The 27,605-nt window shown below is 38.6% G+C and overlaps 2 protein-coding genes across 11 annotated transcripts in view; one reads left to right on the forward strand and one right to left on the reverse strand.

Annotated features, from left to right (window-relative positions):
- The window catches only part of RIMBP2 (RIMS binding protein 2), a 127,568-nt gene extending 119,098 nt beyond the window's left edge, over window positions 1–8,470 (forward strand). For 4 of the 10 annotated variants that reach the window (XM_065646748.1, XM_065646742.1, XM_065646739.1 and 1 more), the window contains 6 exons: window positions 1,416–1,584; window positions 3,541–3,606; window positions 4,700–4,803; window positions 5,097–5,168; window positions 5,248–5,382; window positions 7,789–8,470. In XM_065646748.1, the coding sequence (XP_065502820.1) occupies window positions 1,416–1,584; window positions 3,541–3,606; window positions 4,700–4,803; window positions 5,097–5,168; window positions 5,248–5,382; window positions 7,789–7,977 (735 nt within the window). In that variant the 3' untranslated portion in view covers window positions 7,978–8,470. Of the gene's footprint in view, window positions 1–1,415; window positions 1,585–3,540; window positions 3,607–4,699; window positions 4,804–5,096; window positions 5,169–5,247; window positions 5,383–5,945 lie in introns of all 10 variants that reach the window. The other 6 variants (XM_065646741.1, XM_065646749.1, XM_065646745.1 and 3 more) reach the window with 4 other exon arrangements.
- A 2,571-nt stretch (window positions 8,471–11,041) lies between these two features.
- On the reverse strand, window positions 11,042–27,233 carry PIWIL1 (piwi like RNA-mediated gene silencing 1). The gene is made up of 20 exons (XM_065646466.1): window positions 27,153–27,233; window positions 24,264–24,414; window positions 23,414–23,539; window positions 21,652–21,866; window positions 20,928–21,049; window positions 20,254–20,334; window positions 19,621–19,818; window positions 19,143–19,254; window positions 18,111–18,231; window positions 17,381–17,498; window positions 17,110–17,224; window positions 15,965–16,152; window positions 15,308–15,380; window positions 14,761–14,961; window positions 14,377–14,480; window positions 13,816–13,886; window positions 13,133–13,286; window positions 12,405–12,533; window positions 11,770–11,917; window positions 11,042–11,158 (listed from the first exon to the last, which is right to left on the reverse strand). The coding sequence occupies exons 1-20, from the start codon at window positions 27,231–27,233 to the stop codon at window positions 11,042–11,044; spliced, it is 2,625 nt and encodes an 874-aa protein (XP_065502538.1).
- Between the last annotated feature and the right edge of the window lie 372 nt (window positions 27,234–27,605).

Here is a 27,605-nt window from a genome sequence, read left to right on the forward strand (position 1 = left end):
TGGGACGGTGGTTTTTAGCCAGCCCTCTCTCCAGCTTGTCTCATCCCGTGTTTGTGCAGCTGCAAGGCAAATCTCTTCAGTTTGCTGAGCTGATTCTAAAAAGCCAGCAGATTTTTCTGTTGAGTCAACAAACATGAGCATCTCCCGCAGCCTTGTATAACATCTAATGGATCTGGTGCAAAATGAGCAGAAAAGAGAGAGGGAGCAGGAACGGCTGCTGGCAGCCCAAGGGTAATTGAGATTTAAGTGTGAGCTGAAACAGAACCTGAAAAAAGAGACTCATTTGTTATAACACCCTGCCTGTTTCAAAGAAAAAATTGTAACTTCGGCTACGAAAATACTGACTGGCTTCCATTGTGTTGGATTGGAACTCAACACAAATGTCCACATCCTAAATCATGAATTTTTGTAGCGTTAAATACTTTGTTAGATATTTTGCTTAACCCCTTACATGAGGTCAGTTTTGTGCCAAAGGTATGGAACCGAGGAGCTTATTTTTCTTTGCAAGAACATTCATTTCACTGAAGTATTTTAATATTTTTTTCCACAAACATGTACGTGTTTGGCACTGAAAAGTCCAGAGAGACCCCATGTCAGCGGTTTGCTTTGCAATGTTTATTTTATGTTTGGGGCCGTGGTGATGACTGTGCCATCTGCTGCTTTGAATTCCTTATCAAATTGTTGTGAAGATGGATCAGTTTGAATTTTCGAAATACTTTTCGTCCGTGAGCTGGGCAGTGGGGCAGCGGGGGGTTAGTTCCACGGGACCTGTCCCATCGGCTCTTACGGGCACGTTTGCTGCACTGTGGGAAGTCGTAGTGGGGCCCCGTAAGCCGTGGATATACAGTGAGTAAAACTGCTCTAGAAAGCACCATTTTATTGAACTCTGAATTGAGCTGAAGGGATTTGGGTTTTGTTTGTTTTTAAAGAAAAGGAAGAAAACAATCGAGCCTAAAAAAGGAACCACCTAAACTCGGTCATCAGTTTGGCCTTCAGAAGTCGTTCTATCCATAATAACAATACTTGGGACAGTTTTGCAAATGCTTCATTTTGAATATAGCTCACATGGTACCAAAAATGGTGCAAAGTGAATAATTCCACAAACATCAGTGTAAACCATTGAGTACTTTGGGCTCAGCACAGGGAGAAGCTGATGACTCTTAATGGTGTCTCTCACTTTTTGTGCATTTCTCCGCTAGCAAAAAAAGGCCAAATTCTGCTTATATGTCTGAAGTCATAATTCAAATTAACATAACAATTCCAGTTTAGTAACATGTCAGAGTGGTCAAAAACGAATAGAATTCCACATCCAAACTGTAGTCGTCTGCCTATGCTCTAGTAACCATTTAGCTTGCATTAAAGTTCCTAAATGCTGAAACTTTTATTGACCAACGTTATCACTCTTTGAATAACAGGTTTATGGGGACAAAGATGCTGACGGATTCTATCGTGGAGAAACCTGTACAAGAATTGGCCTTATCCCGTGCAATATGGTCTCTGAAATCCAAGCAGATGACGAAGAGATGATGGACCAGCTTCTCAAACAAGGCTTTCTGCCTTTGAACACGCCAGTTGAGAAAATTGGTGAGAGAAAGGATCCATGCTTCACTTCTCCTGACTTTTGGGTGCTATTAACTTGGCTGTATCTGCTTTGCCTTTTGTTTTCACTATGTGCAGATGCATCTCAATTTTACAGCAATTTACTACACCATGGGATACATTCTGTGTCAGTATCTGCATGACTTTATTCACCTAAGATTTAATCTCGGTCACATATTTTGCTGCAAATGAGGACTTGTATCTTTATCCCTCCACTCATTACTTTCTTATTTTTAAAAAATGGGGCTTGTCACTGGAAAGATTTCTGGACACAGAACATGATCCCTGTGCTTTGGAGTGTGCTGTGCTGAGGTGCCTTGTGATCCGCTCACTGCTGCAAAGCATAAAAAGAATCACTTATTTGTTATTTTTACATTTTCCTGCTTTACCAATAATTTAAAGGGATGGTGGCAAAGGGTTATGTGTAGTCTCATTTGAGATAGAACTACATATCATAAGATCTTGCAGTAACAAACACTTTAAAAAGCAGAGTTGGGCCAAACAATTCTGTGTTATGAACCGCTTGTGTTGCATCGCTGGTTCAATGTTGTACACAGATGCACAATTCAAGTGTCTTAACTTAGATTTCTTTCTAGAAATAAATTTCATACAGCCATCTCAATATGTTTTAAAATTTTCACCGTGATTCAGAGTATAAAGGGCTGGAATTGGTTCAGTCCCGTTTAAAAGTGAACTGTAAAAGTGGTTGCTAAAAAAACAAAGAAATCTTCCACAGATGTTTTCTTAGCTTGAATAAAACCTTGCAGTTTCCAAAACTGTATTAGTAAATGAGAGACAAATTGGTTTTTGTTGGGTTTTTTTAAGATACTGAGATATTTTAAAATTCTCCATTGTCCATTAAATGGAAGGATGAAGTTTTAAAAATGCTTAATTGAGTTCTTAATTCAAATCTCTGTGTTTATTTGCTAATGCCACGTAAATACAACAAATGCTCGCACCCAGACACGCTTGCAAACCCCACTGCTGCTGTAGGTACCGCACACCCACCCGCACGGACGCCTACAGGACAAGAACTTGGGCCGGGTCCACGGGCCGTCCAGGTGCCCCAGCATCCTTAGCACAAGGACTTGTTTTATCAACGCCCTGCGGCGTTAGAATGAGACACCCAGGCTGCCCTGGGTCCAGCCGAACACAGCTGGGGGCCTCATGGGTTTAACCAGAGTCTGAACATGTTTCTCATTCCAGCGGTGAGGTCACTTGAGGGTACAGCAAATTTCTGCCCAAACAGCGACAACTGAAACTTGCTCCGTGCTCTCAGCTCTTAGCAAAGTCAGCAGGTTGTTGATACAGAACACGTGTGAAAATGAAACCACTAGTCTGCATAGCGCCCCAAAATTTGAATATTTTGGCTGTCCAAGGGTCGTATTTTGTGGATATAATTGGATTTTTTTGTTGTGCTCAGCTGGCAGTGTCTCCTGAAATAGCCTAGAAATCAGAAAGTCTTTATCTGGGAGAGAGGCGATTTGTGACCGCAATGTTACCCTGCCTTACATTTTTAAGCAATTCTTTTTATTCTGGGATGTTTCTGAGCGAGCTGTTAGCAACCTACCCCCAGCAGTTCACCTTTAAATATTTTAGCACTTTAGAAACGTCATGTGTTTTCTCTTTAACATTTACTAATGGACTTGGAAAGAATAGTTAGACTTAATTTTAAACCAAACACGAATTCTAACTAGCAGAGATGCACGTGCTCAGCCACTCGCTGTCAGGCTGCCCACGTGGATTTGTAGCAGTCAGGCTCTAATTGCCAGTCTGTCTCATCTTGTTACTCATTTTTAATGTCATATCAGACACTTTACATGCTGTGTTCATATGACTATATTTTTCTTAATCCTTTGCCCACATTAAATCCTTAAAGACAGAACTTTGAACAGCTTCATCTCTTTTCTTCTTTTATTTGTATGCATTCCTTTCCTGAAGTCACCTGTGACCGTTTCAAAGAGAGCACACGCTCTGTACACCGCAGATCCAGAAAGTCTAAAAGAGGTCTGTGCTAAGAACCAATCATTTGATTCAAGCTGTCAATGAGCTGAAATGATTTGAGCTGTCTAGATTTATTTTTTTAATGCCTTTGAACTTTCGGAAGCCAGAAGTTGGAAAATACTGTCCCGCAGCACCGAGGCAGAGGGTCCCTTTGGGATTGTCCTCTTGGTCGAGAGGGGCCCGTGACCCTGAGCTGTGGGCAACGTCTCGCCCCAGAGAAGCGATTCAAAGGGGAAAGTGCGACTCTGATGACCACTGAGTGTGGGCTGAGGCAGGTTTTGGGGAGCCGGGGGTCCCGCGGCTGTGACAGGACACCCAGCAGCCCTGCCCGCAATGCCAGCGGCGCCAACCGGCCACCGTCTGCAAGAACCGCGTGAATCGCGTTCAAATTGAGCACGAAGCCCATTTCGGACTTCGCCGTAAATGTTTAATGTCAACCACTAAACACTTCAGGTGGTTCTAGGAAACTCCAAATTTTACTCCTTTCCTTCTGTTCCTCACAAAGGAAACTTGTAAAATTAAGCAGGACTTGAGAGTGTGGTTTTTCGCAGTCAGAGTCTTGAAAGTATTGCAAAGCACTTTCATAACGGGGCAGCCTCTGTCGTACGGGGACAGCTGAGAGTGTCCGTTCCTGCTTCCAGTCTCCCAGCAGAAAGGTGAATAAACCCAGGCAAAAAAAATTCCTTGTGACGAGGAGGGGGGAAGGGAATAGACAGTAAATGTGGAAGTTTGAATACAACGAAACAAACACGAATATTGAGTGTTTGGCTTTGTATACCCTGGGAACCTCTGATTCTGACAACCAAAAATGGCTGAAAATTTCAGAACATTAGTTTTGCGGATAAATACCTTTCAGAGGACTCAATGGCTTAGAATAAAGGCGGCAAAACAACAGTTTAAATATTATTTATGAAGCATACATGCTGTTTTAAAACCTTTACCTGTGTTACTAGGTTTGGTAATCTGTGACCTTTTATCACTATGCTAGAGAAATATCCACATTGTTACTCACTGGTGGGGACAGCTGCACCTTGTTTTTCTTTTCAAAATCACTCTGATAGTTTTCCTTCCCTTCCTCTCCTTGTGATCGGGACAGAAAGGAACAGACGGAGCAGCAGACAACAGCCGGTGGCTACGAGAAGGATGGTGGCCCTGTATGACTATGACCCACGAGAAAGTTCTCCTAACGTTGACGTAGAGGTACCGACGTCATAACCGTTTACTGTGGTTACGATTTATGGAGCCGTAATTCAGTTAAAACACAGTTGGTATTGATAAGCACTATTAGACACTTACAGTGGATGTGCAAAAAAAAAAAAAAAAAAAGAAAGAAAAGAAAAAAACAGAAAAAAATTTTGCTCTCAAAGTTCAGTTTGGTTTCACCATCTTAAGATAAAGGAGAGGGGGAAAGTATTAATGGATTTACTATGACTAAAGAAAATGTTGACCTTTGCCTACCAAAATGTGCAGTACCCCCTGTCCCTCTTTGCCAGGCCGAGCTGACGTTCTGCACCGGGGACATTATCACCGTTTTTGGGGAAATCGATGAAGATGGATTTTATTACGTAAGTTGTTTTCTGTTCGGTCGCTTCAAACTGCTCCGGACTGGAGCGACCATTCCCTGACCCTTTCCCCGTGTTGCAGGGTGAACTGAACGGCCAGAAGGGGCTGGTTCCTTCCAACTTCCTCGAAGAAGTGCCTGACGATGTCGAGGTCTTTCTCTCCGATGCACCCTCGCGATACACTCACGATACACCGACCCGTACAAAAGCAAAAAGGGTAAGCAACCAACTAAGAAAAACTTAATTTTTATTTTCCATTCCATTCTGTTTCATGCATAATTTAGACATTACTTTTAACATCTTAAATCCATTTGCCCATTTAAAATTAATTTTCAAATATTTAAAATAAAACATAAAGAAAATGACTTACCCTTCCACTAGCTCGTTACGTTTGTAAACGAAGACACTAAATTTACCGTTTGATGACAGTCATTGCAGTCATTCAATTATAATTCGAGTTTAAGCAGCTTTTCCCTGGTGAAAGCAGTTACTTCCCATCACTTCTAAATTATTCTTACTCCGTGCAATACCCAGATGAAAGCAAAAGTTGCTGTTGATAAAAGACGGGTACAAGCATCCTTTAAATGCAAACTGCAACTGCAGGCAGTGCTCAGCTTTAACCCTTGTGTCCTCCTCTTAACTGCCAGGGACTTCTCTTTTATGAAAGACTAATCATGTTTAGAGTATCTCATTTTTGGTTTTGTTTCATCACTGCAATAGTTTTCTATATTATATATTTTATATATATTTTTATTTCTTTGCTCATCTGCTTGGAAACAGAAGAAGAGTGTTCATTTCACACCTTAATAAGGCAATGTAGCCTTCACGTAAGTGAGCAACTGAAGATACCAATAGAGGTTTCAATTAAAGCTACCTGGCTATCTAATGCAAGTCTGGAAACTTAATTGTGGGGAAAAAAAAAAAAAGAAAGAGAAAAAGAAATATGTCTCCAAAATCCTTGGCCACAGAAGAAGCAGCTGAATGCTTTCACTATATCAAGTCAATTTAGTTTTTTTAGGAGACAAATCCTTTAAAAAGGAGTCCTTAGAATTAAGTCAATTCGACCTCACTTTCAGAAGGTCAGTGTTTGGAACATATTTCTTCCTGAGTGAAACGTTTCTGTTTACATAGAAAGGCGAGTTTGGTGTCTGCCGACCCTCCAACCAGCTGCATATTGCATTGTTAGCCAACCGGGGATGGAAAACTCCCAGTTCTATAGCAAGAGGAAAGCACAACACCCCAACCCTGAACGAGCACCCGACTGAAAGAGGAGCTGGTACTCGCTGTAGTTTACACGGGTATCGTTGGGTCTGAAACTCATTACACTCAAATACAGCTCCTTAAATTGTCTGCCTTAAAATGTGGTTTCCATGATTGATTATAGCCCCGTTTGCCTAAGACCAACTTTTCAACAATTCTGAAAAAGTCTCTTTGTATGGTACCATTTCCTGGGATTTTCCTAGAAAATGCACATTTGAAGTATTACCAAGTGTTTGGTTTACCAATGCAATAAAAGTCTCACTATGAACCATGCAGCTCACGGAATGAATGCATTAGACTCAATATCTGGTATCTTCAGGTGTACGTTGGGGTGCTTTACCAAGTTGTTTCTTTTATTTTTTTTTTTTTTCATTAGAATTAGACCTTGATTAAAAAATCAAAGTAGGCTTGAAGCCCCTTCGCTTAACTCGCTGTTGCACAAACCAGTGAATTGCTGATGTTTTAACTTGCACTCCACCAGGGACCCTCAGGCATGGATTCTACTGCGAAAATAGCATCTTAACTGATAGTATCACGTTGTGTCACCAGGCACTGTGCTTAGGATAGGCCGAGTATAAGTAGTTTTAGCATTTTCATTCAAGTGCTTTTGATGACTGAAAAAAAAAAAAAAAATAATAATAGCTGTTTAAAATATTTAGGAATGCCATCATCTGACTATCATACAAATATTCACACCATTCAGCAACCCCATAGCTGCAGCACATGCATCCAGCAGCCAGGGTCTTTAAGCTTTCTTTGATTGCAATTAAGGTTCATTTTAGCTTTTTCTTTTACTTTTTTTTTTTTTCCTTTCTTTTTTCTTTTTAAGCCAGTGTGCCATCTTCTCAAATATGTACATAAAGTTCGCTAGCCAATTTTAAAGAAAAGGCATTGAAATGACATGGGGAAAAAAAAAAGTGATCATACAGCATTTTTAAGTAATTTCTTCTGAAAAGAGTTTGGCTCCTATAGATTGCTGATCTGTAGTAATTAACACATTTATTTTTCTTAAATCTATAGCTACAACTGTCCCTCTTCATTTTTGTACTATCAGAGTACTGAAATGCAAAACCAATTTTGTGGCTTTTGTGGCGAGAACTGTGGCAAACCAAGCGTATCCAACTCTCTTTAAAAAAAAAGTATAACCAAACAGGCCTCTATTGGTGTGTTTCCTATTGTCTGCACTTCTTAAAATTAAGTAAAATTTTCCATGAGCCCATACGGTATTTAAAGCCACAAAAGCAGAAAGGAACCAGCCCTTTTGTTAAGTGGGTAATGGGACAAATGATGTTACCAACTTTCTTGATGCTAACAGCTTTCAAGCTTTCAAACGTTCAATAAATGATAACAATGTACCTAATAGGTTCCTCCTGAGAATACAGGTACATCCCGGCGAGCACCATCGCCCACAGTCCATCTCCATTCCGGGTCACCTCCGTCACCCGTGGGGCCGGGTGCTCCTGGGAGAGGCAGGGATATGGCCTCGAAAAAGAAAAAGGGGCTGCTTTCCAAAGGCAAGAAACTGCTGAAAAAGCTTGGTGCAGTGAAATGATTCATGTGCTCCTGGACAACTTGTAAAGCTTCCAGTCTGTGTATTTCTTTTAACCGTCCAAACTAGGGCTTTCATGACTATGCAGTACAGCTTGACCAAACCTTTGCGTTTTTAACGCTAGCACTAATAGTCATGTGAATTGCTTAATCAAAACAGCAAGAAAAGGAAGTGGATGTGTTGTTGCATATACATTTTTCTTTAAAAAAAAGTTATAAAATGTGGGATTAAGACCAGAAGAACATGGTTTTATTTGAAGTCAGCTCACCACCTGCAACTCCATTGGATAAATCTCAGCCTTTGGTCTCCCTAACCATGAGTGGAGGGAAAAGAAAACTCTTCACTGATCCCTGGTTCAGAGATCACTCCCCTGTATCTAATCTTTATCATTAACAAAAATGGTCTTGAAACTCCTAGTTTAATCAGCCTTGATGTTTTGCCTTATTAATGCACAATGATTTGTACTGTCTAATAAATATACCACGTATACTTTGTATGTACTGTGTATTCCGCTGTCTTTATCTTCCTCAGAACATGGTAATTTCAGATCAAGTACTATGTTACTGACTCCATTCAATGTCTGACGGAACTCTTGGGAGTTTGGAAGTGCTGTGCAAAATGCTTTCTTTTCTTCTTCTTTTTTTTTTTTTTTTTCCAAACCAAAATCTTTGTATTGATTTTTTTTTTTGGTCAACCTTTTCACTAAACTGAAATCAGATACAGTGTAAGTTATTCAGAGACTCACAGAGTTTCAACCATACAACCTCCAGTTTTGGAGTTCCTGGTTCACTGTTCTAAATTACCAGGAAATAAAATAAAGAATAATTAAAAAATAAAAAATCACACCATAAAAATGTTTACTCCCCACCTCCTTTTCCTGTGGAGGTACAGGCCTAAGTTAAAAGGCATTTTTCATATTGCTGATGTCAGATCCAAGATAAAGTGCATGTCTAAAGTAAAAAGTGAAAAACTGTGTTACACAAGCCGTAGCCGGTAAAAAGGCTGGAACAGGTGATAATCAAGTATTAATTGCAATATTGGCATTTCCATTAAAAAAAAAATCTAACACATTGATGGCAGTCATTGGCTGTTACTATTTTGTAATTCTTGTCCATTTGTAAATTGTTTTTACTGTTTATACATACTTTTCAGACTGCCTTTCTTTTTGTAATTTATGGAAGGTTTATAAATGAATGATCAAAGCTTCCCCATTGTGTCTTCAGAGAATAATGTAAATTACTGTAAGATACCGTGTGCTAGATTACAACATTTAATTAAAGAAAATAACTGGCCTAAATTTGTGGTAAAGTACTGTGTGGGTGTGTGCATGTGTACAACCGTTGTGTATTATATTTTATATAAATAAATTATTTGATATTTTGTACAGTGCAGTATGTTTCATGAATCACCTGTATCAGCTGCCTGATTGTTGTGTTGACCTTCCCTCCCTTTCTGAAGGATGAGACACAAACGGTAAGATCCATTACTGTAGGATAAAGGCTCGTCTAAATCCAAGAATCCACGAGCTTTCCAGAGGTAAGAAAAATGGATAGAAAATTACTCCAGTGTATGTTACATAGTCTGCCCAAAGCCCAGTCTTGAAATAGGTACACAAATACACCTAACACAATAAAATGAGCAAGAATTATAGCAACAACTTTATTTAAATCTCACGAAGAAAGGAACATGGTCCACAACATGTTAGTTAAAAAACAAATCAAAACAAAAAACATCGAACATCAGCACTAATCCAAATTCTTGCATATGGACTAGTTTGATTCTGCGTCTCGTAATGCAAAAATCTGAACTCAAACTTCCATCAACACAACTGCTATTTGCTTTACAAACTAAACTTCTCCTGCTGAACAATTACCAATGAAAATCTTAGAAGTGAAACACAAACCAAGGCCAAAGCACTTTGCATTACTTGGAACTGCACGACTGAAAAAAAAAAAAAAAACATGAACAGTAAATCCAGCTTTTTTTTTTTGGCACATCAGTGCATTCTTTGATGGAAATTATTTTTGTTTAAATGCAAGCTTGTTAAATGAAAACATCAACCAAGACATTTAGTTCATTCCAGTTATGAATTTGCAGTTGTCTAAACCAACTATTTTTTTCACACTATGTAGCCAATTACAAGACTAAGCAAACACATGCCAATAGGTTGGTCCCGTAACAGCATTCCAGCTGGGCCAAGGGGAACACTGTAGCTTTAGATAATCAAGGTGTTCCTGTAGCTGTGCTAAGATTGAAAAAGAATTTTGCCTCTGAGACATTCCCGAAACTTTGGTGTACACAGAACTTCATCCTCAGCTACGGCAGTTTGGACACGTCCCATTTCACCCCCCTCTGCTCCCAGGAGACACCAGTGAGCACACGACAGTTTCTAGTCGGTCTGTGAGTCACTTAAAAGGGCAAAATATTAAAAACCCTTCCAGAGGCTTTGCAGCATAGCGCAATCTGAAAACAAAGCCTTGATGACCAAGAATGGCTGATAGCCTTTTCAAAATAGAAAATAGTTTAGGAGACAAAATTTTGTCCTGGTTTTAACAGCCAAGATAAACAAGGAAGCAACAATTGCATTTTGAAAATTAAAGGTGTCACGTGCTAACTGGACAAGTTTGGGTTATAGCCTGCTTAACTACAGAATTTGTGTGCTAAAAAATAATTCTGTGTGAGACTTGTCCAAAACATGAATAAAAGCAAGAACAACTGACCACCTTCTGTGAAGAATCCCACAAACGCTTTAGTAAATAAATATTAAAAAATAACAAAACAGAGTTTTTCTAGCAAGCAGAGACCTATTCAAAAGCTCTAGCATTTTCCTGCTACAATGAAACTTAGTTTCACAACAGCACATATCATTACCCCATGCACGCCTCCTAAGAAGAAAAAGCAAAAACTAAAAAACAAACAAACAAAAACATTTCCCTACCCCCCCAAAAAACCAAAACCAAAACCAACAAACAAAAAATAAACTAAACCCCCACCACCACCAGCACCCAGCCGATGCTACATTCCCTAGACAGGAACTGCATGATTTTTTTTAGCTGGTAATTTAACTTCAAAGATAGTAAAGTCTGTCTGAAAGCAACAGGTTTGGTTCTCTGTGAATACTCTGACCTACAAGGAAAGCCAGTTTGTGAGCATATTGGCAAGGAGCAGGTACTCTGATGACACCCTGCAAAAGAAAAGAAAAAGAAAATATTTCAAGTCATTTAACTAAGCGTGCACTCACTGTGACAAAGAGTCCTGGAATTCAAAGGTTTGGATACATGTAAAATTTGTATTTCCTGTAGTTTGTGCAGATTTGTGAAAACATTACATACACTGAACAGATTGAAAAAACATGCATTACATGCAAAAAAACTTCCCAACTCCATTCCCTTCCTCACTCCAAAAAAGCCTCTTATGCAGGTTTACTTTTGATGCTGGATCTCAGAGAACGTGGGACACGGGTAAGTCCTGTGAAATATTTACAGTTACTGCACTGACAAACGCAAAGCGCATCCAGGCAGGAGCTGTGTGCTGATCTTGGCGTGGAACAGAAGTTTGGGGATAATACTCAAAACAAGTCTTTTCTAGAGAGAATAAAGATTAATCTTCAGACTTCAGAGAGATCACGTTAACTATAAAACGTCTAGTTCTCAAGCTACCACTCCAGGTCTAGAAGTACATCTGCACGCTTTTTGGATCTGCATGGCTGTTTGAAGGATCTTTTCCTACCTTCTTGTGGGTTGTAACTGCATAAAGATGCACAATCTTAGATAAATCTTATCAGGAAATACTTACCGACCAGTTATAGTACATGTGGCAAAGTTTGTAGGTTAAACGTTGTAGATGATCTGGTTTCAGTTTTCCAGTGTCATAAATTACATTATAATGCGTAGGTGAAACGCAGCCATTTCTCACTGCCTGACTCACAATAAAGAAATCGTACCTGGAACAGAAGGAACAAAACCCCAGAAAGGACTGAAAAATGCAAATCCCCATTATTTTGTCTGACTTATTTTCTTCAAGTCACTTTATGCATAAAGTTACGTGCAATGTCAAAACTACAGCCAGACAGAATTTTATTTCAGTTAAGGACAGTTGAGCAGTCCTATCAACAGGCACTAATTAAACACTAAACCTTTAAAAGTGAAAAAAAGAAACACCAAAAAGTGAAACGACACTGAAAGCATACATAACACTCTGATGTATATAAATACTACATATTGGAAACCACGAAATAACTGCATAATGAATTCATAAAATTAAAGCTTCTCCATTTCTTTCATTTACACATTCACTACGATTTCTTTTCAGGACATAAGTGTGGAAAGGGTTATTTTACTTGATGTCACAGTCAATTTCATATCGGATATACTCCCTCTATTATTAGACTGCCAGCAAACAAAAGAAGTGTTATGTATATACTGACTTACCATTCTGGTCTGGTCACCTCCACATCCACAACAGTACCAGGGGGTGGGTTTTTGAGTCCTCCTCCACCACACTGAGCAAAGAACCTGGTGTTCACTCGCTTCTTCACAACTATCACAGTAAGTCTTGGACTAAAATAAGTGAAAACAAGCCATTAAAACAAACAAACGAACAACCAACGAAACAAACAAACCCCAAAAGATCCTGAAAAACTACACTGAAAGTATTTCAGGAGCAGATTCTCTAGAGCTTCAAATTAAAAGCAACTTCAGAGTTCTCCAGGGCATTAATTTCACATGTAAGTCTTCACTAATTAATTGCCTTAGAGTAAAGAGAACATTGTTCATAACTTTAGATTTTTTGTTTCAGGTGTAACTTTGATACTATTTCTCACCAATCCAGCTCATATTTTACTTCACAGGGAGACAAAACAGACCAAAAAGGGATCTTCTGACCACAGATCTGATTTCTACTCTCTCTCTCTACCTCATCTTTTCATAGAGAAAACACTGTTTTAACAGTATTTTTGGTAAAGAGCAAGCCATTAACGGAAGCTAAGTAAGCAGTTTAATTCCTACCATGTAAACAATCATCGGAATAGTAGTTATTTGAGCTCAAGTAAAATAAATACCAAAGAAAAGAACACAATCTTCATCTGTAACAACTTTTTGTACCCCAGTGTATAATCCTCTTACATTATAAAATAGCCAGTTGGTGGAAACAGACTTACTTGTAGTCTTTACCAACACTCTTCAAGCAATCCAGAAATTGAGGCACTTCATAATTAACCAAAGTATTTAGTTGTCCATCTCCTACACCATCACGATACACAATAATACGAGAGGGCAAATACTTATTCCACTTGTACCAGTCTCGTAGAGCAGCTTAAAAACAAAAACCAAACACACAAAAGAGTAAAAGCTGTTAGCTATAATGACGATTCATCCAAAACAAAAATGGATTTTTCTTACTGGAAAGAACAGCAGTAGGTTCTGAAACCTAAGGTCCTCAATCTTTCAGTAACCTGAAACAGGTATGCACCATGATACACAAATGTCACTTGCAAGAAGAATTCTGGTTTACCTGTGTACCAATACATATAAAAAGAAACCAAGGAAATTATCTACTCTGCTGGCCTCTCTCACAGCAAGAAGCTGTAATCATTTAAATCCATCTCCTTGGAAGCACATTGATATGTAGTATTTAATTATTGTTACAAAATACAGTACTGACTAACAGAAAGTACACAAAATGCTATTAATTTTCAGCAATATTTACAGCTGTATTTTTCATCTGTTTTTATCTAAGTGCAAGTTGGTAAAGCCTCCCCTGAAGGCAGCTGAGGTGTGTTTTGAGGCAGTCCAACTGTCATTCCTTAGACCCGACTCAACATGAGCAGAAAGCCGTCCTTACTTTGCAAGCAGGCTTTGAGCCCGTCCACAAGTTCTTGCCCACGACTTTGAACAGCACAGCGGGAGAACCACCTGCGAAGAACAAAACAAAAGACGGCCTTCAAAGCACTTCCCAGGCTTATTCAATGAAGTTATTTTTAAAATGGCTATGACCACTTAGTCTTTATGGCTATTGTGGGTCCAAGCAGTCAAGCAAAAGTTAGTGTACCATGGGAGTATTCCCCTTGCAAAGCCCCTGTGGGAGACAAATACCTTATCACCACATGCAACTCCTCTCAATCAAAAACAACTTTCACACAAGTCAACTCAGAAGGCAGAAGAGCCTATCACCGTGATGCCCTCTATTCCTCCCAGCCCTTGCCCCACCGTTTGCCCCCCCTCCCAAGCACTGTGGGAGAAGGACAAGGCTGTTCCTTCAGGGATGCTGTGGAAAAAATAATTCACAATATATAGTTCTTTATTAACCGTGTACAGTAAACCAATGTGGACACTTTCATGATGGCCCACCACATTCAAGCTACTTGCCAGTTAAGGGAAAAATAAAGATTCATTCAAATCTTACCGTGTCATCGTGTGATTCATGCTAGCAACGAAACCTGCAATTGACTGCTTTCCAGCTATAGTGTCATGGTAACAATCAATTCCCACAACCATTACCTGTTTTAGCTTAAAAGGAATCAATACAGAACATGTATTAGTATGTGAAGACCTGCCCAAGCACCCTATAGTCTAAGATCGTGACATAAGCTGCACGGTTTCAGGACACATAAGTAAACCACAGAATGAAATGTCTCCTTATGCCACATTTAACTTCATGCCTCTTCTCACAGACACAAAACAAACTACACAAAAAATACTCAGTTTTATGTTTTGGAGGGAAAAAGGTTTGCTTTTTAAATAAGACTCAATAAAGAAAACAGTTAACGTTTCTTAAAAAATTACTTACTGGGATCTCAACACTCCAAAGTTCTCCACCCATTTTACAGTTCATTTGTAAGGCAATTTTTGTTGCTATGGCCATAGAACTCTGAGGCTTGCTTAAAGTGCGAGCAATCACACACTGACTTGGAATGGGGCAATCTGTACATAAGTATTTCTTGATAGCATCATACTTATCCTTTCGGGAACTAGACAAAATACAAACTACCTTTAAAGAAAAAAAAAAAAAAAAGTCTTTAGGCGGTTGCATTCTCAAAATTGCAGAACAGTTGTAGCTCTCTAGGAAAAGATTCTCATGCTCAAGAGAAATATTCAAGTGTTCACAGTGAAAGAAATACCTGCATGGTCTCAGTGTCTATACTTCAGGGTCAAGTACAAAGGCTCTTTTCCCAAAGGATACGCATGGTTATTCTGGGGTTTGAACAGGAATACGAGCAGACATGTAGTAGACACTCAGGAACCAAGAGTATTATTTCTGAGAATGAATCCCACTAGTTTTAACACATCAATTACAGTGATTAACATGATTTGAAATTATGGATTCAAATACATACTATGTTTGTGTCGCGGGTAATACTTTGCTGTAAAACCCTTAAATAAGCTTCTGTTCTATCATCTACTTCAATCCTGAAAAGAAGATAGAAAAAATGTTTACAGAAAAAAAAACCCCATCTAATAGCTATTGAAACTTCAGCAAGAACATAAATGCTCACTATGAATCAGCACTGTATGAAGTGTCACATTTATAGCTATTCATAAATGTACAATATTCACACATTTTTAAGAGGAATCATCCCCAACTTAGGCCTCCAAGAGCAATGACATTCAAAATTAAGAGCAAGCACAGGTACTCAAGGGAAGATATTTGCAATAAGAACACATCAGAATACCTCCAAAATCAGCAAGAAAATATGTATTCTTTCTTGTATTACTTATAGCTCCACTTAAGAAGGTTTTGCTCCCTGACTATATGACTAATAGTTTGGTTTTGGCATTCTTTAATCCCCAGCGAAAGCTCTCAGAAATAAAAGTGTAAGAAAATCAGTCACTAGAGAAAACCGAACAATTGGCATACTGAAAGCAACTTTATTAAAAATCTCAGTGGTGTGACATACTGTACTATCTCCTCATTTAACAGCCTAAGCTTGCTAACAGACATACCTTAATAAGTATTAAAATGATTTTTCCACCAGCTTTCTAAAGATACTTACATAGTTGCCTTGTTCATTTTGATTCCCATAGATGGTGTGACTTTAAACAGATTTTGAAGTAATGTATTAGCAATATCATAGTTGCGTCGTGTGTATATTAATAACCAGTTGTCCAGAGGCTTTGCGCAGATTAAGGGAGCTCCCCTACTTTCCTTTGACCAATCACCAAACTGAGGATTGTAATCAAACTGGAAATAAGAGATGGGAGAGAAAGAAAAATCAACACTCAACCAAACAAGCTATACTACAACTACTTCCTGATACACTTCAAGAACAAACCGCAACACTTCTGCCTAGAACAAATGACTTGATTTTATCTGTTCTTTTACTGCTATTGTCCCTAATTTAAAATAAGCTTTATCTAGGCCTTTCAAGAAATCCTACACTCTTCAAATGTTTCATTCATAATTATGCAAAGATACTTATGATTTTTAGCCCAGATAAGTTGTTACTATTTGCTACACAGATTTTGTGCTACAAAGACATAGCTATTTATATATCGATTTTTCTTCAATTTTTCTTTTTAATAAGGTAACTGCTTGATAAAAAGATAAATATTACTACAAAGAGGATATCAGATCTTTTCAATAACAATTAAAAAGTTTTAACGAATACAGATACACAGATCAAGATATTGTAAAATGCCTTTTTCCATCAAGCATCCATTCAAAACAAAAGACCTCCACTACAGAGCAAATACCTAAAGTTTTAGGGCAATCTGACTTCATTGAAATCTAAGTTATTCATACTGAAGAGTCACCTCACTTTTGAGTGAACAGATACTGTATGTGTTTTATCTACTGAACTGAAATAATTAGTGGCTTTTCATTTGAAAGCCTTGGTATTTTACTAAATGGCAACCAGCTAGAAACCTCTCTAGTCTCCTAGTTTGTGTATCTGAAATGATTTTGTTATGAGAGACAGACTGTTAAGGAAGACACGATTGTAATGCAAGGCAAAAAATCTTCCGAGGCTCCTAAACAGAACTTGTAAACAGTTTGCAAGTCTCCTGTTTGGACAAAGACTTTTGTATAATGTTTTGTCTCATAATCTTTCATTTTTAAATCAACAAGTAGTATTTCCTTCCTTAAGAACTTGCTTCATCAGTGAGAGATCCAGGAGATTTTATAAGTTGTTTTATTTACCACATTTCCTGATTGAAGGATCTTTTCTCCTTGAACAACTCTTCCCGAAAAGGATAATAAATTAGAATCAAAGCTTAAACCCCAGTTTCGGAGTTCCTTCTGAACGTTGTCATCTCTGTTTCAAAACAAGATTGAAATTAAAACAAAGAAATCTGTTCTCGTTGAGACTTTTTTAAAACCAGTAGAACTTCCAAAGTTTTGTTGCAAGAAAGAAGTCTATCATGCAAATTTTTCATGACAAAGAAGTACAGAAGATTTTAAGGTAGCATACTTATGGATGTAGTCAATAAGCCTTCCAATTTCACGTTGCCTTTGCTCAGGTGGCAGTCGTGTATGAATAGCCAAGTCCTTCATCATATTAAAATCATTACGCATCTTCTCAGTTAATCCTGTTAACAGCAAAATCTTTTTCTGAGTATAAGTTACACTAAGGACTAAGAAAACTAAACTTGCAAGTCATGCAGACTAACTATGCATGTACTGCAGACACGTGAAGCGGTGTCAGTAGTAATCAAGGTTTCCACTTGCTCCCTGCACATACATTCCCATCTGCACAGAAAAAAAATCTGGATTTCTGCACTTGAGAGGAAACCACCTGCGACACGCAGCTCTTTATTTGCATTTCCAAAGCAAAAGAAAACAGTACTGAGACAGACAGGTACTGCTAGTGCAAAGTGAGTATCTCAGAGGAAAATACATATTTATGGATCTTACAAAATTGTAAGTTTATAGGAAATTTCTCTTTTTCAACAGAAGTTCTACCACCAAACAACTCTAAAACTTATAAGCGGACCAATGTTGAACACCGTATGTTAAGACTATGCAACATCAAAACCCTTCAAACTTTTCAGCTTCATTTAAACATCTAACTTGTTTCTAAACTCACATTTATACAAACAAAACATTTTTACTCAACTTGGCAAAAGGCTTCTGTCAAAACACCAGTTTCAGTAGGCATTATGCTTTGACAGATGCTTTGATATGAAAAAATGCTACAGTACCTGTTAAGAAGCACAGTTCTGGAACTAGAACCACAGGTCCTGGCATCAAGTTTCCTCTCCTCTTCCTAGACTGACTGATCAAGACAGGCTGGTTCAAGTCAGTAATTTCTTGATTATATTGCTGTATGAGAAATATATGTTGTATGTTAGTTTATTCATAACAAACACTCTGTTATTATTAAGAAAACATTCTCTTTAGAAAATGAATATTTTTCCCAAAAGAAAGCAAGCCAAAAGCAACCTGCAACTTTTTTCAATTAGCACATCTAACTGGAGAGGAACTGGTTTTGTCAGAAAAGACCAAACAAGGAAGCCACCAAATTAATGACTTGTAGGAGACAACAGGAAAAACGCTCTGCCTTGCTTGAGACATCATCACCCAGAGTATCTGACTCAAGATTAGGATGCTCATTCCACATCAGTAATGGACAAGGCTCCTGCCCTATAGAGCAATTTAATTCAAGACACCACAAGAATCAAACAAGATTCCAAGTGAAGTCTCCCAAAAATCAACCGTTCCACAATCTTTTCCTGTACCCGGAAAGAGCTGGTCTGTCGGGTAGTCACTAACCTAGTGTAGAAAAAAAAAGGCAATACAAGCTGACAGTCAAGAAACACACTTCATAGTTTAGCTTTATCTTAAGGAGAACCATATCTCAGAAACCATCCAAAGGATAGCACTTACACACAAAAAAGTGAGATCACAGCAAAGGCAAAAAGTCAGAAAAAATTTATCATTTAGAAACTCCATCCTGAACTAGAATGGATAATATAAATTTTGCTTCTAGTTTATTAAGTCCCATCCTGTTTTACAGTTAAAACTGATGTGCAGAAAGATCTGCCTGACTCATTGAGATGGACTACTCATGCTGCATAGGTTACCTACTGTTCTCAGATTATACAGTATCCATTAAAAATAAAACTCTATTAAAGAAAAATATTAATTACAGATGCATGCATCATAACTAAATGTCTACCAATGCCATGACGTTTCAAGTTAAAGCATAACACACACATTGACAATTTTCATACCCTTTTGTAATAGTCCACATAGCTGATCTCAGAACCATCTGCTTTCCTAAAGGTACATTGTGGATTGGCATCCCAGTCGATGTCATCAACTCTGTATGTTCTGTTATTGTACCTAAATAAACAATTTCATCAGGTTTTTTAAAATCTTAAATAGAAAAGAAATAAAACTGTGGGACACAAAAGTTAATAGCAGTACTTGTGCAAGTTGAAAGTTTTGCTCCTATCAGCAGCAGTAACTTCCAAGTTTTCAATTGTAACAGGTTATCAATTCCACTAAAAGCTAAACTGTAAAACCAAACAAAACCAGAACTAATCCAGTATATACTTTCTGCTTTCATAAATGCTGTCACCTCGATTAGTTTGCTAGCTTGACAATCAGATCATTTTCATGCTTTCTGATGCTTCATTCTATATTTCAGGACATGGAACATCCAAAAAAATGAATAGCTCTCTAAGACAAGAGTCCAAAGAGACTTACTTTGTCAGAACAATTACACCTATCAGCTCTTTAGCACAGACATCTCTAAATTTTTGCTGTTCAACCTGGTAATACAGACTGTACATAAAATCCAACACTGTTTCACTGCGAAGAACCTTGTGGCTCACATCTGTACATAACATAATGCTTTCCTCATACTGGAGGATAGAACTTGTGAAGCCTGGCCAAACCATCAACCTGTCAAAAGAGAACATACAGAATCTTAACATGCTTTAAAGCATCTGTATTCTCACCCCTTAAGGTACTTTACTTCTGTCCACTTTCCCAGACACTAGAAAGCAGGAATTTACATGTCAGATTAAATGGCTTTCAGAATGAAGACTGGACACTCCTGAGCTTTAGAATTAAAGCATTCAGAGATCTCAGCCCTACAGACAGTTAAGCGAGGTTTCTGACACTGAAGTAAAATGTAACAGCAGAACACACGTTGGAAATGAGTAATGAGATCTCAGACAACAAGAAACTAAGTCAGGAGAATGAGCTCTCATGCCTCCCAGGAATACCAGGTTTTAGGTCCATGGTTTTATTACAAGACAAACCATCAGGGCAGTATCAAAACATCACTCTTTCTCCCTGCACCCCTCCTGAGCCAGAGTATCCATTTTGCCAAACCTGTGATTAGGGATGCTGATTGGGTCATTGGGGTTGTAATAATTACGTCCAATCTGCTGCAAATTCAACATCTTCAAAAGCCTAGAAGTTGAAATACGGGTGTCATTTACCATTATTACTCAGTTTATCAAACTATGCATGGTCCCATCCCTCCACACAACCTCATTTCTTGTTCATCTGACCAGATGAAACAGACATGAATGTGAACTTTTCATTTAACTCAATGTAGAAAGGCCATGGACACTTATTAATGATAATTAATCAGTTGAGAATAAGTTAGCATACAACCCAACCCTTCACCAACCAGTTGAAGGTAGCAGTCTCAACAAGCGACATTTCAGATGAACCACGTAGCCAAGGTACCAAGGTTAAGTGGAAAGACTCCAACAAAAAAAGTAATTTGCCAGTTCAAGGGCCTGCACTACTGTTTGCTTTAAGAGCTTGCTCGGACAGAAGATATAAACTCACTTCACACCAACATGTACCAAAAACATGCCCCTAACTGCACATTAAAATGTTGCCACATGTGGCTGGCCACATAGTAAAGGTAGCCACAATGGCTTAAAAATTTACATTTATAAATATTGATTTGTTGTCCACTCTTCAGAAAGGAAAAACTTAAGGCAGATACTTTTAGAATGACTTCTTATAAAGACATAATTTGGACAGCAAACCTTCTAAAAATGATGTTGTAAAATTGCAGACATGTAGGTGAATTAGGTGGCAACTCATTAGTCAATGTGATTGTTATCTTCACGTCCTCTCCATTTCGGGTCCTACTAAACACTTGAGTAACCTGAGAAAGTGAAGTTAGGTTAATAAAACTAGAGCCAAACAGAGCTACAGCTGTTCTTTGCTCAATTAATATAAAATTGGACTTGTACCTTAAGATTCTAAGTAACCATTCAAAACTTAGCTGAAACAAGAATTTGATTTCCTACTATGACGGTAAACTACAACCTAAAATGCTTCACTCATTTGGGTGAAGACGACTAATGGAGTAGAATGAAGACTATGCCCAAACCAGCTGAATTCAAGATGAAAACAGGGAGATCCCTTACCAATTGCCATCATGGGAAAAAGACTCACCTTGAGGAAATAAACTTAATTGCCAATTAATATATATTTAATTTCTGATGCAGGTACTGGGAGGCAAAAAGGCAAACATTAAAACACACAGTGAATACACCTTCCCTCTCACCCTTTTCCAGGCTCAACCTCGAGTCCAGACTCCTCTGCCCTCCTGCTAACACCACCGGTTACACTCAGTCCCTTCGGTGAGGCCAAGAGCGGCACAAAGTGCATCAATTCTCTAATTTCACCCACACCAGTAAGAAACAATAAGCATCATAAAATGCAAGTCAAAATAAAAAATAAAATAGCATTCTCATATCACACCTTATTCCCTAGTTTTTTGGGCAAGAACAATATTGATCCATCAAATGCATGTGTCTTTCCAATTAGCTCTTCATGCTGGAAGAGCAAAGCTGATCGAAGACGGCGTGCTTCCATCTCAGGACTATAGCCAACGTGGTACTGATACAAAGCCCACTGTGGTCGAGATGTCAAACGAAAGTAATTTGTAGTTAATTTTATCGCAAGACCCGAGGAACCTAAAATGAGAGGCAAACACCTTAGTAGCTACAAAATTTTACCAGTTTACAGTAATTCAACAGCTTGGAGAAATTTCAAAAAACTAAAGCATTCAAAGATTAGAGGTCAGTTGTGTTCTGGAACTTCTAGCTCAGTAGGCTGTAGGAAATGTTCACACAGGCACAGTGTTATCATAGACATTCATCCGCTTATGAGAGCTGTTTATAGTTCCTTCAGTAGTCAGGAAAAATCCCACATCAAATGAGGTAAGCATTTAGATCAGTAACCTGCCTCCCAAAGGATTAGTACCAGGTACTAAAGAGATGAGTTTCCACCAAAACATAAGTTTCCTTGGTGAACAAATTAAACTTTCTTAACATGAATCATAAACATACAACAAAAATTAACAGAGTATCAATCACTAGAGATACCTGCATTCCCACTCCTCTGTGGTAAGATGACATTTCTTTTGGTATTTCAAGATTTTGCAAATGAACAAACCACAACAGTAAGAACTAGGTGCAGATCACTTATTTAAAGTATTTCTTCCTGTTTTTTCATGTCCCATTTCAATTTCTTCTAGACTTAAAGACATAAGTCTAATACAAAAAATACATTGAGACAATTGTGGATCATTCATTTAATTTGGTTTTCATTACTCATTTTTTCCTATCTGAAATACGGCTCCTCAGATGAAAACAAAAAAATCCTACCACATACAAAGCACATATATTATACTAGATAACTGTACAAAGCTATAAAAAGAAAACAGCAGGCCAGCAATACAGCTGCCTACAAAGTACAGTGAGTCATAATCCAGCATCAGCGTAGCTCTAGATAGAAAAGCCAGGTGAAAAAGGAAACAATTACCCTGCTTCTGGCACAAAGTAACTGGAGCAGAGCTAAGCTTTACCATTCCTGGACTGTGGGACGCTTCACTTATCATCCAGTTCAGCAAAAGTGGACTACAGTTGCTGTTACATTTTTGTGATGTCTCACAGAGTAACTTGTAACACGCAATTATTATCAGCAATGATTCTGCACAGTTGACCATTAAAAAGGACTGCATTCTAGCAAGGAGGCAGGACCATCGTGACAGTCTGCTTTTACTTCTTTTCATATGCATGATTTCATCTAAAGGAAAGGAGCATATCACCTATTATTTAAACTAAAAAAGTTTCTTCAGAAGGTCTAAAATTCCACACTTATTACAAGACCTTCACGAATTTGGTTAGGTCAATGTGTTACAAATGGGAACTTCTAGAAGCAAACCCACAGAGTCCTGAGGAGTCCTGCTTGAAGAAGTGGACATCAGGAACATATATGGATCATTGCTTATGTCTAAATAGTTGCAATTTAAAATGCTACACAACTTCAGTTTGACGCACTTTGCCATCAGATATATCATCTTACTGTTCCTCTTCAGATATCAGAAGCAACTTGTATTCTCTTCTACTAAAAGAAGACTTTTTTTTAATTTGGCTCTCTAGGGGATACTAAAAGCAGAAAGAAAGCAAAACTACTTTTTTCAATTTGCTTATATGTCCATAGTCTAATCGCAACATACCAGTTTTTGATTCCTGAACGTGTTCTATGGCTTGCCGAGTATTTACCCCAAGGTCATGGAAATCTCTACGACGTCCACCTCTATCTGCTAAAGACAATTCCTGAAATCCTGCAGATATCTGTAATCCTGTTTTGAAATTTGAGGAAGAGGAAGAATTACGATCAAGTTGTATATACAAATAAGAATTAAATACAATTCCATTTTGAAAGTCAGATACATATACAATTAAGAGAAATCATGAAATGTTAACTTTCAGCTTTTGCAATGTAGTAAATTAATTTTAAAATAGCATTCATGTAACACAAAGTTCCTCAGACTTACAGTTAACTAGTAAGAAAACAGAACAGCTCACTAGCCAGATGAAAGAAAGATGTAAACCCTTCAAATCAATAGCCTGAACTGCAAATATAGGGAGGACAAATCATTCATTTCAGCTCCAGCTGTTACTGAAACCTTTAAATACACTGTAATGTGAAATAGGTAAGAAAGCTTATTTTCCTTATCACGACTGAGGAAAATAACAAAATATCAAAATGAAATTTACTATTGGTATTCATGCAGTTAACTGTGTGAACTGCTTTCTTATTTAATTTTTAAACTATTTTGATAGAGGAGATGGTACAGATGCAGCAGACCACACAAAGTAGTTTTCAAAATTCCTGGTTCAGTTATACTGCACCTCAGAATCACAATACTATCATCACAAGGTATGTACAGTGAACTTTCCAAATCTTAGAAATAAATCTCCTTTGGTAAGAAAAACTAGAAATACAGTCAAAAGAATGTCTTAATTGCATTCTCTTCAAAATACTTGCTCTTGTGGTCAATGAACTTTTTCACTCTTTCTGACCTTCTGGCCTTCTTGCATCCTGGCTTTGTGGAACACTCTGAGGGGCCCTCTGTCGTCCACGGCCACCAGGTTCTTCTGATACTGATGGAGGAACATGTGGCTGCTGAGGTTGCTGACGGCCAAGTAGCTGACCTGGCAAAGCCTGCTGGACCTGCAAGAGTTGGGAACAACTTTTGCTACTGCAACTGAAGAAACAGCACACTTCCCAGAGTACACTAAAACAATGTCACCAACCAACTGCAGAATACTCAAATCCCCAAGTGTAGCAGTTAGATAAGTTTAAAGCTTTTTTCCTAAATTAAATAGCAGTCTCATTACTTTGTACTTCAAACTCCAAAATAATGGAGTTCTGTTTTTTTGTAAGTTAATATTCACTTAACTAGTAGCAAATGTACCTTTTCTCTTTCCAAGCTCTAAAATTTCTAGACTTCTCATTTTTAACAACTCCTCTGACACTTGAAGTAGCTGATATCTTTTTTAATTTTACTGTCTGGTGAATAAATAATATTAAAAAGTTTCATGCCTGGCAGAACAGCAAAACAGGAGCTTCAGTCATGAACAATCCCATAATTCAGTTTGATGTTACCAAATGCCACCTGCTCCACAAGTCAGCAGTTCCTCCAGGAATAATCAAGTTCTCTACTTTAAGCGTAAGGAAGCAAGAGACCAGTATCAAGGGCGATCACGAAACCTGCACTAGCAGGAAGAACCCCTGAACCAGTGTCACACAACCTGCCAGCAATCCATTCCTGGAGTTCCTCTACTCCTTTGCTCTCAGAGCTCTTGGTACATGTCTTCTGATTCCCATACGCATGTTCTGACACTGAACACATGATCTAATAACTAAGCAGGCCTCTCTGTTTAGACTGTCCACCTCATTTTTACACAGTATAAGATCTATCAAAAGCATACCTTTTAAGTCCGTAAATACCCATAAGCACTACTGCAAAGATCAAATATACACACAGCCCTAAAGAGCATATGTGTTAGAGTCCAGTACTGTCACAGTAACAGCATATTATGACAAATTTTGTGTTCCCTGTAGTATTCATGAATGTAGTTCAGGAAAGATCAGTTCTGCTTTGCCTCTCTCATCTAGATTCCACCTTTGCTCCTGAAGGCAGCCACACTGTCACCTACACAGATTCTCCAGCCCAACAGGGAGGCACTGAGCCCTGCTGTCCTGAGCTGACTATACCCCTTTCCCATCCATTCAAGGATCAGAGCAGAGTTCCACGTCGAGTCATAAACTGACAGAAGAGATTATGCTGGGATAGGGTTCACTGTATGGAACTCAAAGCAAGATCAATCCTGAGGTCTGACCAGGTTGCTCAGAGATTTATCGCACCTCCAGGGATGTAAACTGCACAGCCTCAGTGGCAACTTGTTCTAGAGCCTGACTGTCCTCATCATGAACACTTTTTTCTCTGTGTCCAGTCAAAACAACTCTTGCTTCGACTTGTGCCTGTTGTGTCTCATCCTCCCACCATGCACCATTATGAAGAGCCAAGCTCTATCTTCCTGGTATCCTCCTTGGTGGCTGCAGTCTCCACGGTGGGAAAGAGCTCCCAGGGACTGAGCAACTAATCCTCTTTCCTGCCTCTGCAGGAAGACAACAGGGTTGACAGGACATCCGTAAGGAAAGACAGGCCCCTGACCTCCTTAAATCTCACTAATGCTTTTTGATAAAAACCTCAGTAAGAACAACTTGGTGTATTATAATACTTCTGTATCAGTACAGTGTAGAAGTCAAATGATAAGGTTCAATTCTAAAACACATGGCTAGTTGTTCCCTGCAATCAGCACAGATTACGTTCTCAAACTGAGACAGAGTGCATGCCTAAGCCCTCATGTTCCAAACACCTAATATAAAACCTCTTATTCATTCTGCAACCTATTTTCAACTTGTCTTTGGAAACGCTTCTGGAACTAACCCTCTTGGAGGGAGATACACATAGTCAACAAGGTAGAACAGTGGTGGCTGTACAGAAAAAAAAGCCAAGACAGACTTGTCTCCACTCAGACTGCATCAATATTCACAGACCATGTCAAGCACCCAAGCCTCACCGTTTCCCTTACTTTCTTCTTCACCCGCAGCAGGACACTGATATCACCTCCTGACTTCTGCTAATAATTCTATTCAAATCAAAGGGACCAAGTTTGAAGCAATCAGGTCTTTTAGGTTTACAAATTCTGCTCCAGGTTCAATAGGTACATCAATACTATTGCAAATGCAAGATGCATTTCACTGTTTAAGAAACAGAACTGTAAATTACCTTCTCTCACTATTTAAACTCATCTGACACTGGCGAGAAACTGACTAGAATCACTCCTCCAGTCTAATCACATTCTCAAACGAAAGATGATTATTAGCAACTGTTGAATTTGAGGAACTGCTTTTAAAAGTCTCCAGATATGTGGCAATGGCTGCAAATAAATATCAGCCACTTTCAAGCTACAGCTTGAAGAGAGCATTTATGCACAAAACAAGCCTTAAACACTAGTTCAAACATGGAGACATGAAGTCCTTGATATTGAAATTGAAAACAAGAACAGGTCAGAACATGTGCCAGACCCAGGTTCTTCCCAAATACGCATAAACAGCAGCAGCAGCCTAGTATGTTCTGCTTCTCTGCAGGGTGTCACAGTGGACAAAGCAGACTACAAAAGTGTCCATTTCCACTAGCTCTGTTATGCCACCTGTATTACATCAGAGTACTTGTAAGCATACAAAAGTTTCCCTTATAAAAAGAAGTTAATGTAACTATACCCCTGACATATACACACACATATACCATCTAACATATTCACCTGATATTAAAATAGGAAGCCGCTGAGCTGTGACATTTCAAAGCCTAGCTGTGCTCCTTAAACAGAGAACCAACTTACAGATGCAGGTCCTACAGAAGGAATCGCAGTCTCCTGTCCCGGAGGTCTTCCTCTTGCTCTGGCTCTCGCTCTTCCTGTCATCTTCCCTTCTAAGATAAACCACCTACAGCATTAGTGTTCAATCTTCTCCTTCCCCCATCCTAATTCCAATAAATATTATGAACACTATTCACTCTTGTTTAATTTCATCTGGTTCAGTAAAACATACCCCCCTCTGCAAACTTCCCTGCTCCTGGATCTCCACACCAACACAGCCACAACAGAGAGTGTGAGGAAGTTACAGCTCCTTATAGTCAAGTTTGAACCTACTGGCACAGTCCACCACGAATTCTGAGGCTGTGAAGAAAGTCACCAAGGCTGGAGAGCACAGCAGGATCTGCAACCTCAGCCAAGTGTAACTCGGGGCTTACTGATGTTACTTTCAAGTTATAATTGAGACTCAATTCAGACTAA

This window comes from Caloenas nicobarica, chromosome 16 (assembly GCF_036013445.1).
Source record: "Caloenas nicobarica isolate bCalNic1 chromosome 16, bCalNic1.hap1, whole genome shotgun sequence".
Lineage (NCBI taxonomy): Eukaryota > Metazoa > Chordata > Aves > Columbiformes > Columbidae > Caloenas > Caloenas nicobarica.